Below are 12,232 nucleotides of genomic sequence, written 5' to 3' on the forward strand. Positions count from 1 at the left end.
TTGACTCTTCCTGGAGCCTAAACTAGTTCCTTCCTAGACAATGTAGCTGTACCTCTTAGACATGAATGACAGACTATCATAGAGACGATGCACCCATTCAACCACTTGGATTTAGGATATGAGATACAAAGGGCCTGACAAGCACCCTTTGGTACACCTAAGCAAGGTGAATCCATGATTGAGACCTTCTACCTATTGTTTACTATTTTAAACAATACCAATTTACTGCTATACCTTCTCCAACTAAAGGAGAATGTACTGATAGTGCCAATGCTATATCTTGGCTGTTTTTATTAGAATTCATGGATTATGGTTAAGAAGTATGGACCCCAACATGGTCGGCGGGCATTCCTTCACTGTGGAAAGGAGGGAGACACAGAGGGCAGGGCACGAGCTTTGAATGCGGCCAGAAAAAAAGAAGTTTCTGAGGATAGTGAGTTTTACCTTTACTCCCTCGACTGTGTTTGACATTCTGAATTGCATGATTATACACTATGAGATTCCAGCAACATTCTGTGTGGTAAAGATGGATATGCTCAGCATTTTGCCAGATGCCATGAAATACTATGATATTTCTATCTTCTCTTCAGTTTGAACAACGGTCAGCATATTTGCCAAGAAAATCAGTTATCAAGTTACAGTAGTGATATTTTCCCTGATGAAGATCCCAGAGCTGATTGGAATGAAGCCCCATAAAGCTGTGAAGCTTGAGTAACATGAGCTTCACTTGCTCTCAGACCACTATAATTTTGTATCAGTCTAATAAGTAGATCATTGGATATAGGCTGTTGTAAGTAAGTATATACGTACTGCACCATTTCTTGATACAGCGTGCTCCACTGTGTTGCAGGCTGTGTGCAGTGGGGGAGGTGCTAGAGCTGATCAAGCAGTGTAATTTTATACATTACTGAATCAGTGCAGGAGAAACCTGGAGGGACAAAGCATCATCTCATCTTTGGACTGCATTGTAAAATCCCACAGCTCTCTCATCCCAGCCATGCGCTGATAGATTTTCCCCAGTCTTTTTCTGATTTTGGTGTGAATGATAAAGTGATCTGATGATGGCTCTCGTTATGGAACCTATTAGCAAGTGGACGCCCAAGCAAGTAGTGGATTGGATGAAAGGTAGGATCATTTATTACCATATATTATCTATGCTTTGTCTCTGTGAAATTTACATTTTTGCTTCTGTATTGTTTAATTTGCCTGGAGTTAGTTTAGTTCCAAATATCCATCTGCTGTTTGATACAATAGTTTCCTGAGCTATGACTGAACACAGACCTGGTATGAGCTGCAAAATGTGCTGCCGGAATCTCTGTTCAGAACAGAGGAGTGATCTAATGCATTTGTGGATAAATGCAGTCATAACTATAAAGTATTTGTGCCTTAAGCCTCCATTATGCATTGCAGTGTAATGCTATTATGTCTGGCTGTCTTTAAATTTGCCCTGATTAGCTTTGTTTTGCTCATATCAGGTGATTCCATGCAGTGGTTATGCATGTATGCAGCACTTGTGTGTAGTTTTATGGTGAAACAGAAGGCAAGGTTGCAGACTGTGGAATTCTGATTCTTTTATTATGTCCTGATTTGTGCAGGCTTCTCAGCTGCTGTTGTTAGTATCTCTATGTCCTGTGTAATGCATATGCTTCTCTGATAATCACTAGTACCGTGGACAGTGCAGTCTTAGCCATATATGGAGAGTGCAAGAGGAAATGAGAAGGGCTGCTTGCCTGCACTGCTTAGAAGACTTTCCCCAGCAAGATAACTTGACAGGGATTATGATTTCCCTGCACATTTGTAGTTTCATAGACACAGAAATAAGCTGTGAAATGTTTCCTTTGTGGCGCTATGCTGTGTTGTGAACAGATTGATTTGGATGGAAAAGTGAACAATTATTTGTGATAAGTATTTTAAATTTCTCCTGAACAGGAAAAAGTGTATTTGCATAGTACACACATTACCATAGTTATACAGTTTCTAATGAGGTATTGCTCACAAAGACTAACTAGTATCTGCTGTACAAGGCTGTCCCTTTATGCAAGAGAAATAGGTGCAGTTTTTTTAATGAATAAGGTATCTGTGAATATATATTTTCTGTAATGGGATTTTAAATATACTGTAGGATTAAACTGGATGGCTTTAGTTTTCTTTAAAGCCTTCCTATTCATATGAATTTGTGACTGGCTTTGATTTAATGATACTGAAATATATCTTTACAATTAACTGTAATGGGACTAAGAGCTCTTGTCACTTATCTTACAATTGTAAACATCCTACTTTCTCTTCAACCATACAGTTTCATCAGGGAGATGGCATCTGTGGGAATGCATGTGGTTTTTTTTTCTCAGGGTCTTCAGCTCAGGCTAGTTGAGAGACTAATTAGCCTAAGATTATGATTAAGGTTGGGTCTTTAAATCACCAGATAGATGGTTGATAGCTGTGTCCAATTACATTAATTGACATCATATGCCGCTACTGGTAAGAGGAAGAATCTGATTAGGTAGATCGTTGTAAGTGTTTAAAGGGTTAAAAAGTGGCAGAGACTGTTATGATATCTAAAATTATTAGTTAGACTATAGAGTAAAGCAACTTGTAATATTTAAATAAGATTGTTACTACATTGCAGAATGTTCCCACAGCTCTTCAACCCTTTTATTATAATCTGACTACGTCTTGGTTAACACACTTACAATAGTAACATCTGCAACTTTTCCACAATAAGCAGATAGTTTTAAGGCATACAAATTGGAGATTTTGTGAATCCTGCTACTAACAGTTTTATTAATAGCATTAATAGCAGAGAAGTTTTAGTCCATACAAGCAGGAGATTTAAAAAACCTGCTATTTCTGCCAGTATTTTTATATATAGACTGAACATCACATATCATATAAGAAGCACTAGGATATCCTCATGTAACATTTGACGGGTTTTGTAAGTTCAAATACAAATAAAAATAGTGTATCAGTGTCTGAAATATGTGTGCAGCTGAAGGGTTTTCTGTAGTAATAGGAGTGCTGCATCCATGAATACAAAGCAAGCCATGTATATATTATTGCCAAACATATATAACACTATTGTATTTTATCTTAATATTTGCCTTGGGCAAATATGTGCTTCAGCTGTTAGTGTATGCCCCCTTCTACTCAAGGAAATAATGTGCTAACAAATGAGTATCATAGCTAACAATTGATTATGGGAACAGGTAACATCAAAATCAGTTGAAATCCCTAACTTTAGAGTTCATCATTGTGACTCTTGCATTGTAGATTGCTTTGTATGCTGTGTAGCTGTAGTTGTTCTGATTAAATGGATTTTAATACATAAGTTAGGATGAAGCTGTAGACTACGAGTGCTGGTCCAGTAATAGGTGATTTTTCTATATGAATCACCCACACTTGAACAGTTTACCTCTGAAAATACTCATGTGACAGAGCCTGATAAGACAACCTAGCTATTTATATTGTGATATATTCTGCTCCTCTTGCTTAAATATATTTGTTTGAAAGGTATCAGAAGTCAGAATAGATGTGAAATTTAATTATTACCAGTACCCCATGTTATACATCTCCTGGAGAGAAGGAAAATGCATCCTGGCTCCCAGTTCCATGAAACCACATCATAACTATGCCTGTTTTAACACCGCCTCTCTCTGTGACATTTGCAGTAAAATTACTGTATCCTTAACCTCAACTACTGAAAGCAACACATTACAACTGCAGCATTTCAACATAGTGTTCAGCAGTCAGACACTGTAAAAAGGTACCCCATTTGTCCTTCAAAATACATTCTCAATTAACTTTAATATTAAAGTAACAAGGTGTATGAGGCAATATTTTTATTGGTCCAATTTCTATTGGTGATAAAAGCTTTCAAGTTTACACAGAGCTCTTTTTCAGGTCTGCGATCTGTGTAACCTCAAAAGCTAGTCTTTCTCACCAGCAGAAGTTGGTTCAATAAAAGATGTTACCCCACCTACCTTATGTCACTAATATACTGAGACAAACATGACTACCACACTTTATACAGCATTAAATATTAAAGATTGTTAGTCACAATATATTGCATAGTAAGGTGACCACAATAAAGAGGCCTTTTTTTAAACTGAGTCGTTTATAACTTTTCTTGCTGCTAGTGAAACTTAAAAATTCAGCTAATAATTTATCTTGGAAACTAATCTGTGCTATCAGCAACATGAGCATAATGTAAGAGGTCCTGGGAGGAAGCCATATAATTGAGTTTATTGGTTTAAGACATTTGAATACTCACAGTGCGTCTCACTGTGCATTGGTCGTATTGTCCTGAATTCCTACTCAAGAAGGACAATCCTTCTTTTCTTCCCCCTTAAAAAGCATTACTTGCCACAATGTATGAATTAGTGACCTCTCAGGAAAAGCATTACAGTAAGGTGGCATCTTGCATTTATACATAGATGCTTCCTTAGGAACAAATTCAATAACAGACTCTGGATTTCACACTGTGGACACCCAGGGAAGGCTGGGAAAGACCTGACAAATTGATTTTTGAAGATTCTGGATCTGGCAATGAGGATACTGGACAGCTTTGTAGTATTGAATTTGTCTCAAAGATACATAATAATATCCTTTGAGGATTACTAACTTGTTTGTAGAAGTAGTTGGCTTTAAAAATAGTCATTTTCAAAGAAGGATTGATATGTCGGAGTTTGAAAAAAATATTTTCTGGTATTTTTAGTGAGTTGCTTCCCGTTACTCTTGATTCAACTTATTTCCTTATTTCAAATTCCTTTCACTTTCTTTTTTCTTGCACAAATCATTGGTTATTTATCATAATGTGTACCCTTTTCTTAATACAGGTAAATATTTTCATTTGACTAATATGTCGCTGAACTGAAAACATAAAAATATAAGAGGGTGCCCTTTGCCTCATTTTATTTAAATCCCATTTTGGTAATGCCAGGGAAAATATTTTCCACAAACATTGTGTAAGGTAAAATATATATAAAACAACAACTTGTTTTTTGTTCTCGTGATTTTTTTTCTGTTTAGCAGTAGTTATGTGAAGACTGAGCATATTAAAATGAGTACTTGGTGGAAAAGTATACCTGAATGTTTATACCTGGAAGACAACTACCTGGAGGCTTCTAATGCATTTTAACATATTAATAATCATCACCTCTATATACTGTACAAGCCAATGGAGCTTTGTAGTAAGTCCACATTTTATTAAAAGTGTGCTTCTAAACTGAAAACCCACCCATTTTCATATGTATATAAATAGCACAGTGAAAGAGAGAGACACTAACACTGTACAGAAAATGATTTTGGTGTCTGTAATTTGTGTTTCTGAATCACTATTGAACTATAAAGTTCAGGCTGCTTAATTTGAAAATTTTAAATAAAATGTAAAAGGTTTATTACCTAGATTTAAAATAAAAGCTCTGAGATTTTCTGTGCTTTCAGAATTGAAAAGTTTGCATTAGTTTCTTTAAAACGTTTTTGTATCTAATTGGCATATTGTGCAAATAAATTGAATCTTTTACACAGCAATTCACTGTTTTCATAAAACAAATATACAAATAGTTGGGGGTATGTGGAGAATGCAGTGTTATTAAACAGCTGGAAATTAAAATAGGAAATAAGCTATTTCTTAAGTGTACCTTAAGTAATAACTTCACATGGAGTCAGTTATTCAAAGTCCTGCTGACTGAAAGTAATGTTTGTCTGCAAAAACAGCCTGAAGTAGAGGTTTCTTTCATAATGAATGCTCAGCTATAAATACCATTTCACAAATGCAACCATTTTTTCCCTTAAATCTTGAATTTCTCCCTTCTCCACAGGAGATGCAGACATGAAAAAAAATAAAAATTAATTCAGTTGGTAAACTGATTAACTGAGCTGCATTGATCCTGTTCAGAATAATTATATGTTTAGCTGAAGGGTTTTCCTTAGCATGTAATTCCCTGATTTCAAGCTGGCTCATAAAAGAGAGAGGAAGGCTGGGAGGGAGGGGTGAGGAGCAGGGAGGCTGATGACGTGACCGAGCTTGTTAACATTCACATCACACAGGGATCTGGCAAACCCCTTTTCAGTCTTTTTGCTCTTCATTAAATCACTACCTGATTGTAACAACATGTCAGAAACGGTGAGCCTCCCACATTTACCAAATACAACATGTAAAATCTTAACACGAATGGCAGGAGATCAGCTAAATATTTGGGTCTGCCAGAAAAGCAACCTTGTATGCACTGAGCTGAACAGTGCTTAGCTTTCCCCACCTAAATTCTGTATTTCAAGAACTCTGCTTCAAGAAATACAGCCTGAAACGTGCTCATTAGTGCACATATTATTTATAAAACCATGCGGTTCACCCCATTCTTTCCATTCATTCTATAGACAAACAGATGTTGAAAAGAAGAGCACGCACCCATAAGCACAGGCTTCCTTAGAATTAGTGCTGGATTTTCAAGCAGAAACTAAAATAAGTGTCTTATCATTGTTCTTGCAGGCTCACCAATTAGTGTTATGGCTTCCCAAGAACCTTTGGGACAACTGAGTCCCACTATGGGAGTCAGAACTAACCAAAATTCCTCTCCAACTTCTCTTTTTTGTCAATAAGCGTTTTGCAACAATGAATCCATTAAATGTTGCTAGGGATACCTATGTTTTCTTGCCGATCAGTTTTTAAAAAGATTATTACAGTGAAATAAGTTGGTCGGTATAAATACAAGAACTTGATGAGTAATCTGATCTCATTTCTAAATCCTTGGTCCTCATAGAAGAATTAAACTAGATTTTCTGTTTCTCAGTGAATAGAATCAAAGCACAAATGCTTTCTCTTCTTTACAAAAAATCAGTTTCATGAGTGGGACAATCAGAAGAGTACAGATCATTGTCCTAACTATATAGTTGGTATAGGCATGAATTGACACTACCTGCCTGGGTTAGAGAATACTTTCACAAAATTTTAATCATTGAACTAAAGACAGAAAATACCCAATAGGCCACCTAAATTGACTTTTACCAGTCCAGGATTATTTCCTACAACACATCTATAGTAGTTTTTGACAGCTGTCAAAATTAGAATCAGGTAAGATAGTGAAAGAAAAGCAATATCTATTATAACAAAACAGCAGTCATGTATCACTTGAAAGGACTAACAAAATAATTTATTAGGTGATGAGCTTTCATGGGACAGACCCACTTCTTACCAGAACAGACTCAATATATAAAGAACAGAGGTCCAAAAATTGTTATCTAGGTTGACAAATCAGAAAAATTATTAACAAGGTTGGCAAATCAGAAGAGCAGAGGTGAGTTATCATTTTAGGATGAATAAAAATGTTTAGAGTGGTCTGAGGAACAACAGTGTAATTTAATTCTTCAAAGGTTGACCAAAACATCAAAGAGATATGCAGTAGTTTTGTAATATGTTATTCCAAGGACATTCAAAACATAGGTATTCTATATTAAATATACATTAAAGCACTAATAAAATATGTATGCATGGTGGTTATCCATAATTTGTACCATACATGGGTAGACATTACATATAGCATTGAGAACACCTAAAACTCCGTTAAAACCTAGTAAAATGACAGAGGAAATATTCAAAAGCAAAATCAACGCACTGTGCTAAATGCCTTAAGAAATAAAGTCTTAATTCTTATTAAAATAAGCTAAAATGACAGTTTTTTGAGATCAGAAGGCAGGGCATTCTCTGCAGACGCAGAGCAACAGAAACAAAAATATACCCATTCTACTCTTACTAACCCTGTGGCCAAAAGCCATGATCTTTTTAATTTAGGAGGGCAAGGTGGTACAGAGATGGTCAGAAGACTGACAAGATAATTAAACCCCAGTACATTTAAGGCTTTAAATATTAAAAACATCAGTTTAAACTCAAGTCTATATATCAGCAGGCAGCCAGTGAGACAGCAAAACAGCTGGCTGGCTGAATCCCCTCATCACCTTCCTAATATCATGCAGCCACATTCTACGCTATCCTTCCCTCTGAGTCGTGACAAGCAGATCTTTCAAGACTGATGGGAGCATTCTCACTACTATATCCATGTTTAAATTTAGAGCAATTTTCCATGTTGCTATGAAGTTTCTGTGTCAATATCACACCACTGTTTTTTCTAGGACCTAGCAAGTAGAAATTGGTTTGTGTACCTTCCCAAAGCAGACTGTAAATTTGCACTAATTGCATAAAGAAATGTAGTACTAGCAGATTAAATCTTCCTTAAAAGTACCAGCAGATTTACTGCCAAGTTCTCAAATTTCCTCATTTTGTAAAACATAAATTCAGATTATTTACAGTAAAATGCACCTGTTTGCAGAGAGGAGTATGAGTTGATGAAATATGCCTCTATTAAGAGTAGCCAAATGCTACTTACTTCTAGGTTATTGTCTTTCTATCTGGAATCTGGACAGACCTCTGAATAAGCAGCTAGATCCATGATTAGCATACATCTCAAGAACTTGTTTTTCACTCTATAATCTTACCCCACATATGACTCATGTTACACATAACACATTGGTTACTTTGAATATTACAGCCAAATCCTAGAAGGCCGTCCTGCACCTCTCTTGTTTGTTGCACTATTACTTTATTTGATGTAATTGGGTTCAGAATTCAAACTTGGACCTAGCAAACCACAACAAAGAAGGCAGCTCATACACAAGGAAGAACAAAGGAATCTACAAAAGCATACACTACTATCTGGCATTTCATAAGCATAATATTGGAGACACTATCTTCCCCCTCTAACCCATGATTCTGAGTCACTAACAGATTCTGTTTCTTTCTTTACAACTGGGTGGGAGAATATTTTGGCAGAAATGAGATTGGCACAGGTACAGAAACTACATCTAACACCTGACACTTATTTTTAGAATAGGTTTATAACAGTCTGATTCTTAGAGGAGGAGGTGTAAGAGAAGTTGGATGCTTTTATATTTGAATAGTACAGTATTGCTAGTTTCTTGGTTTGGAAGTCAGTATTAGAAACCAATTGCTCTACAGGAGAACTCCGTTGTGAATGGCATTTGTACTAATGTTTGTGACAGAAAAGTCATGGCCAAATAAGAGAGTATGAGGCAATTATGACTGTCTTAGATCTGGAGAGCTCGCCTCCATTCATTCTCAGGAGTGGACATTCATAGTATGGTGAGGTACATAGATTGTGGTTCTGGATGTATGGTCTGTGTGGCTTGGCATGTAAAATGTTTTAACCAAGTGAAAGCTCCATGTACCTGCTCCTGACAGAAATAATCCATCTGCATGTGCAGTGATAGTGGATGCTGGGTGCTTGTGCATAAGGCATGGCTGTGCACAATGAACACTACTTTTCTGTACCACTTTGCCACTTTGTGAGTAAGAGTGAATAAACTTAGAATTTGGCTTGAGGTATCCTGCTGGGAAATAACCAAGCACATGGGACCTAACAGAACTGCCCACCTCCACCTAAAGTTAAGAAATGGTACGAGCAATGTTCCCTTCTGACTCCAGTCTTGATAATACTTGACTTAACAAAGCTTACAGGAGTAGGACTTGCAGGTCTGCTCACAGCTACTAAATATCTCTTATTTAATTTCAGCTTTTTATTGAAGTATGAGATTCTTCTTTGTTCCAGGCGTGCAAAGATGGGGCTTCCATGAGCTGTAGCGTAGGATCCAGAGAGTCTGACAAATTGTAAGTCTGTGTTTGTGAAACACTACAATGATGTACCAAAGTAAAATTATTCCTGACTAAGCCACTCCACACTGGTGCATCGAGAAGCGTTTACTGCTAATAAAATATTTGATAATCTTTTCTATTCAAATTCTCAATCAACTGCTTTCAAATAAGTATGAGTTATAAAAGAGAGAGAGAGAGAGGAGAGAGAGCACTTTCCAGCAAATCTATGAATGGTTTATTAAAATGAAAACTTATTGTACGGTGACTTACAGAATAGATTCAGATTCATAGACAGAATAGCTTGTACTCTAATCCTCTGTGTACTCTGGAGAGGTCTGCCTCTTTTACTCCAAATGTCATCTGTGGATTGGCTAATTACTTATGGATTTGGGGAGTCACAGGGATGAAGTTAGATTCTGGCCACTCGGAGGTGAAGCTAGCTTTGTGCTTGGCTTTGCCTTTCTCTTGACTTGTTATTTTTTGCTTTAAGAAGTATAAACCATAAAAAGCTCAATGTCTTGTGCTTACGAAATTCACATGTCATCAGCGTACTGGCTGTGTTTGCATTTTGACTCATCCACAAATTCTGGCTTTTAAACTCTTAAATTTTTAGTTGTATTCTAATGAAGATGTAATAGGTGCTTCTACAAGTTCATCAAAATCTTATCATTCTTGTAACATTTTATATCTGCTCATTGTTGTGACACGTGTCATCCTCTGTAGTTTCAGTATAAAATAACAGCCATTTTCATCCAACCATTAGAAATATTGAAGACTCCTTTGTAGTGACAGGAGTTGCCTTTTGTTAAGATGTCCATCTAGGCTTTTAGATGGCCCTCCTCACTGCAGTACATGAAAATTATGCACAAATTAACTTCCTGTTGAAGACTTCTGCGCTAGTTTAATTGTTTGCACAAAACTTTCTCTTTACTGAAAGGTACCATGTGGTTGAGTGTGACACATTCCATTTGGCCTCATAATAGTAAGATTCAAAACTAAGGTCTATTGCTGCTATCTAGAAGCTGACTATTTTAACAGATCTGTGACCATTTCAGCTATGCATCATTATAGAAAGGACCACCTAGCTGTGCTTCCATGGATTCTCAACCTATGATCACATTTGTAGTTCCTTCATATTCCTTTCTCTCTCAGGCATGAGGGTTCCTCCATATTCCTTTCTCTCTCAAGTTCACCATCTTTTTCATGGTGTAGTACAATCCCTCAAATGTAAATTCAAGCAATTTCTTCCATGTGCACCACTCCACAGCATCCACCATAAAGCTAGTCCGTTAGCCTGAAAGATTACGAAACAACTCACATAACAGACATCTTTCTGACAAAATAGAGCCACTGGCTACCACTATGTATCTTGAAAGAAGCTGATGATTGGCAACATAATACTCTGTAGGAACAAGATATATTTTCTGTTCTTTAGTCAGATCAGTAATTTCCACTGCCTAGACTTCCAGTTGCTGATTAGAAGCTGAATATAAAGGCTATGATTAGAGGCTGTGTAGATTATGGGGGGAGGTGAAGGGCCAAATTGATTCTAGACCATTATTTCCTCAATCTCTGCCTCTGTTTCCATAAAGATTTTCATTATTAAGATTTACTGTATATGAAAGTATGACATTCAAGATTTTCAACTCTATTGAAATCAATTACAACTATTGTCTTTATATTCTGCATTTCACTGTAATAAGTAAAATGGGTGAGCAACTTTGGGCAGAGATATGATATCTAATTTTCTGAGTCTGAAAATAGAAAAGCAGCCACCCTGAGCAACTGCCAAAGCAGCTAACTTACACAAAATACTATCAGAAAGGTTATGGAACCATCATGGCTCATTGAGTGGCCATAAGTTAAAAAAATAGAAAGATGTTCTACCATAAATCAAATTTTGCCCAGTGCTGGTCTACACTATTGGGGGAGATTGACCTAAGTAACACAGTTTCAGCTACATGAATAAGGTATCTGAAGTTAGCATACTTAGATCTACTCTTCATTCAAATACCATTGCACTTCTCACAACCTGGAGTGCCAGAGTTGATACTGAGTGTGAGCAATGTTCTAATTATCTAGTCTATACTAGATTTGATAAATCAACCCCTTCTGGATCAATCACTGCCTATTGCCAATAGTGTAGATACATCCTCAGATAAAAAATGAGCAGTATGTGTCCATTACAGAATCACAGAATATTAGAACTGGAAGGGACTTGAAAGGTCATCAAGTCCAGTTCCCTGCACTCATGGCAAGACCAAGCATTGTCTAGATTGGGGTGAGCAAACTGTTTACATGAGGCCCCACTGTTTGTTCTTACAATTAGCAGCCCCTCCCCTCTTCCTCCCCCACAACCTGTCTAATGTAATGAAAACTGATGGAAATTTCAGTTATGTTTCTAGGCAGGGTCGGGGGGGAACATTTTGGCATGTGTAGGAAAATAAGTATGTAGACTATAAAAACTATTAATTGGTATATAAATGTGAATACACATACATAAAAACAGTAAGGTATTTCAACATTTTTAATGATATGGATGAGCCTGAGACACAGCAGCCAATTGTTCTGTGC

The 12,232-nt window shown here is 36.7% G+C and overlaps 1 protein-coding gene across 1 annotated transcript in view; it reads left to right on the top strand.

Annotated features, from left to right (window-relative positions):
- Positions 1-1,061: 1,061 nt before the first annotated feature.
- LOC142020423 (connector enhancer of kinase suppressor of ras 2-like) overlaps positions 1,062-12,232 on the top strand; it is a 581,534-nt gene continuing 570,363 nt past the window's right edge. The window contains exon 1 of the mRNA XM_075008216.1: positions 1,062-1,125. Within this exon, the coding sequence (XP_074864317.1) occupies positions 1,062-1,125 (64 nt within the window). The remainder of the gene's footprint in view (positions 1,126-12,232) is intronic.

The sequence above is a fragment of the Carettochelys insculpta genome, chromosome 13 (assembly GCF_033958435.1).
Source record: "Carettochelys insculpta isolate YL-2023 chromosome 13, ASM3395843v1, whole genome shotgun sequence".
NCBI classification, from domain to species: domain Eukaryota; kingdom Metazoa; phylum Chordata; order Testudines; family Carettochelyidae; genus Carettochelys; species Carettochelys insculpta.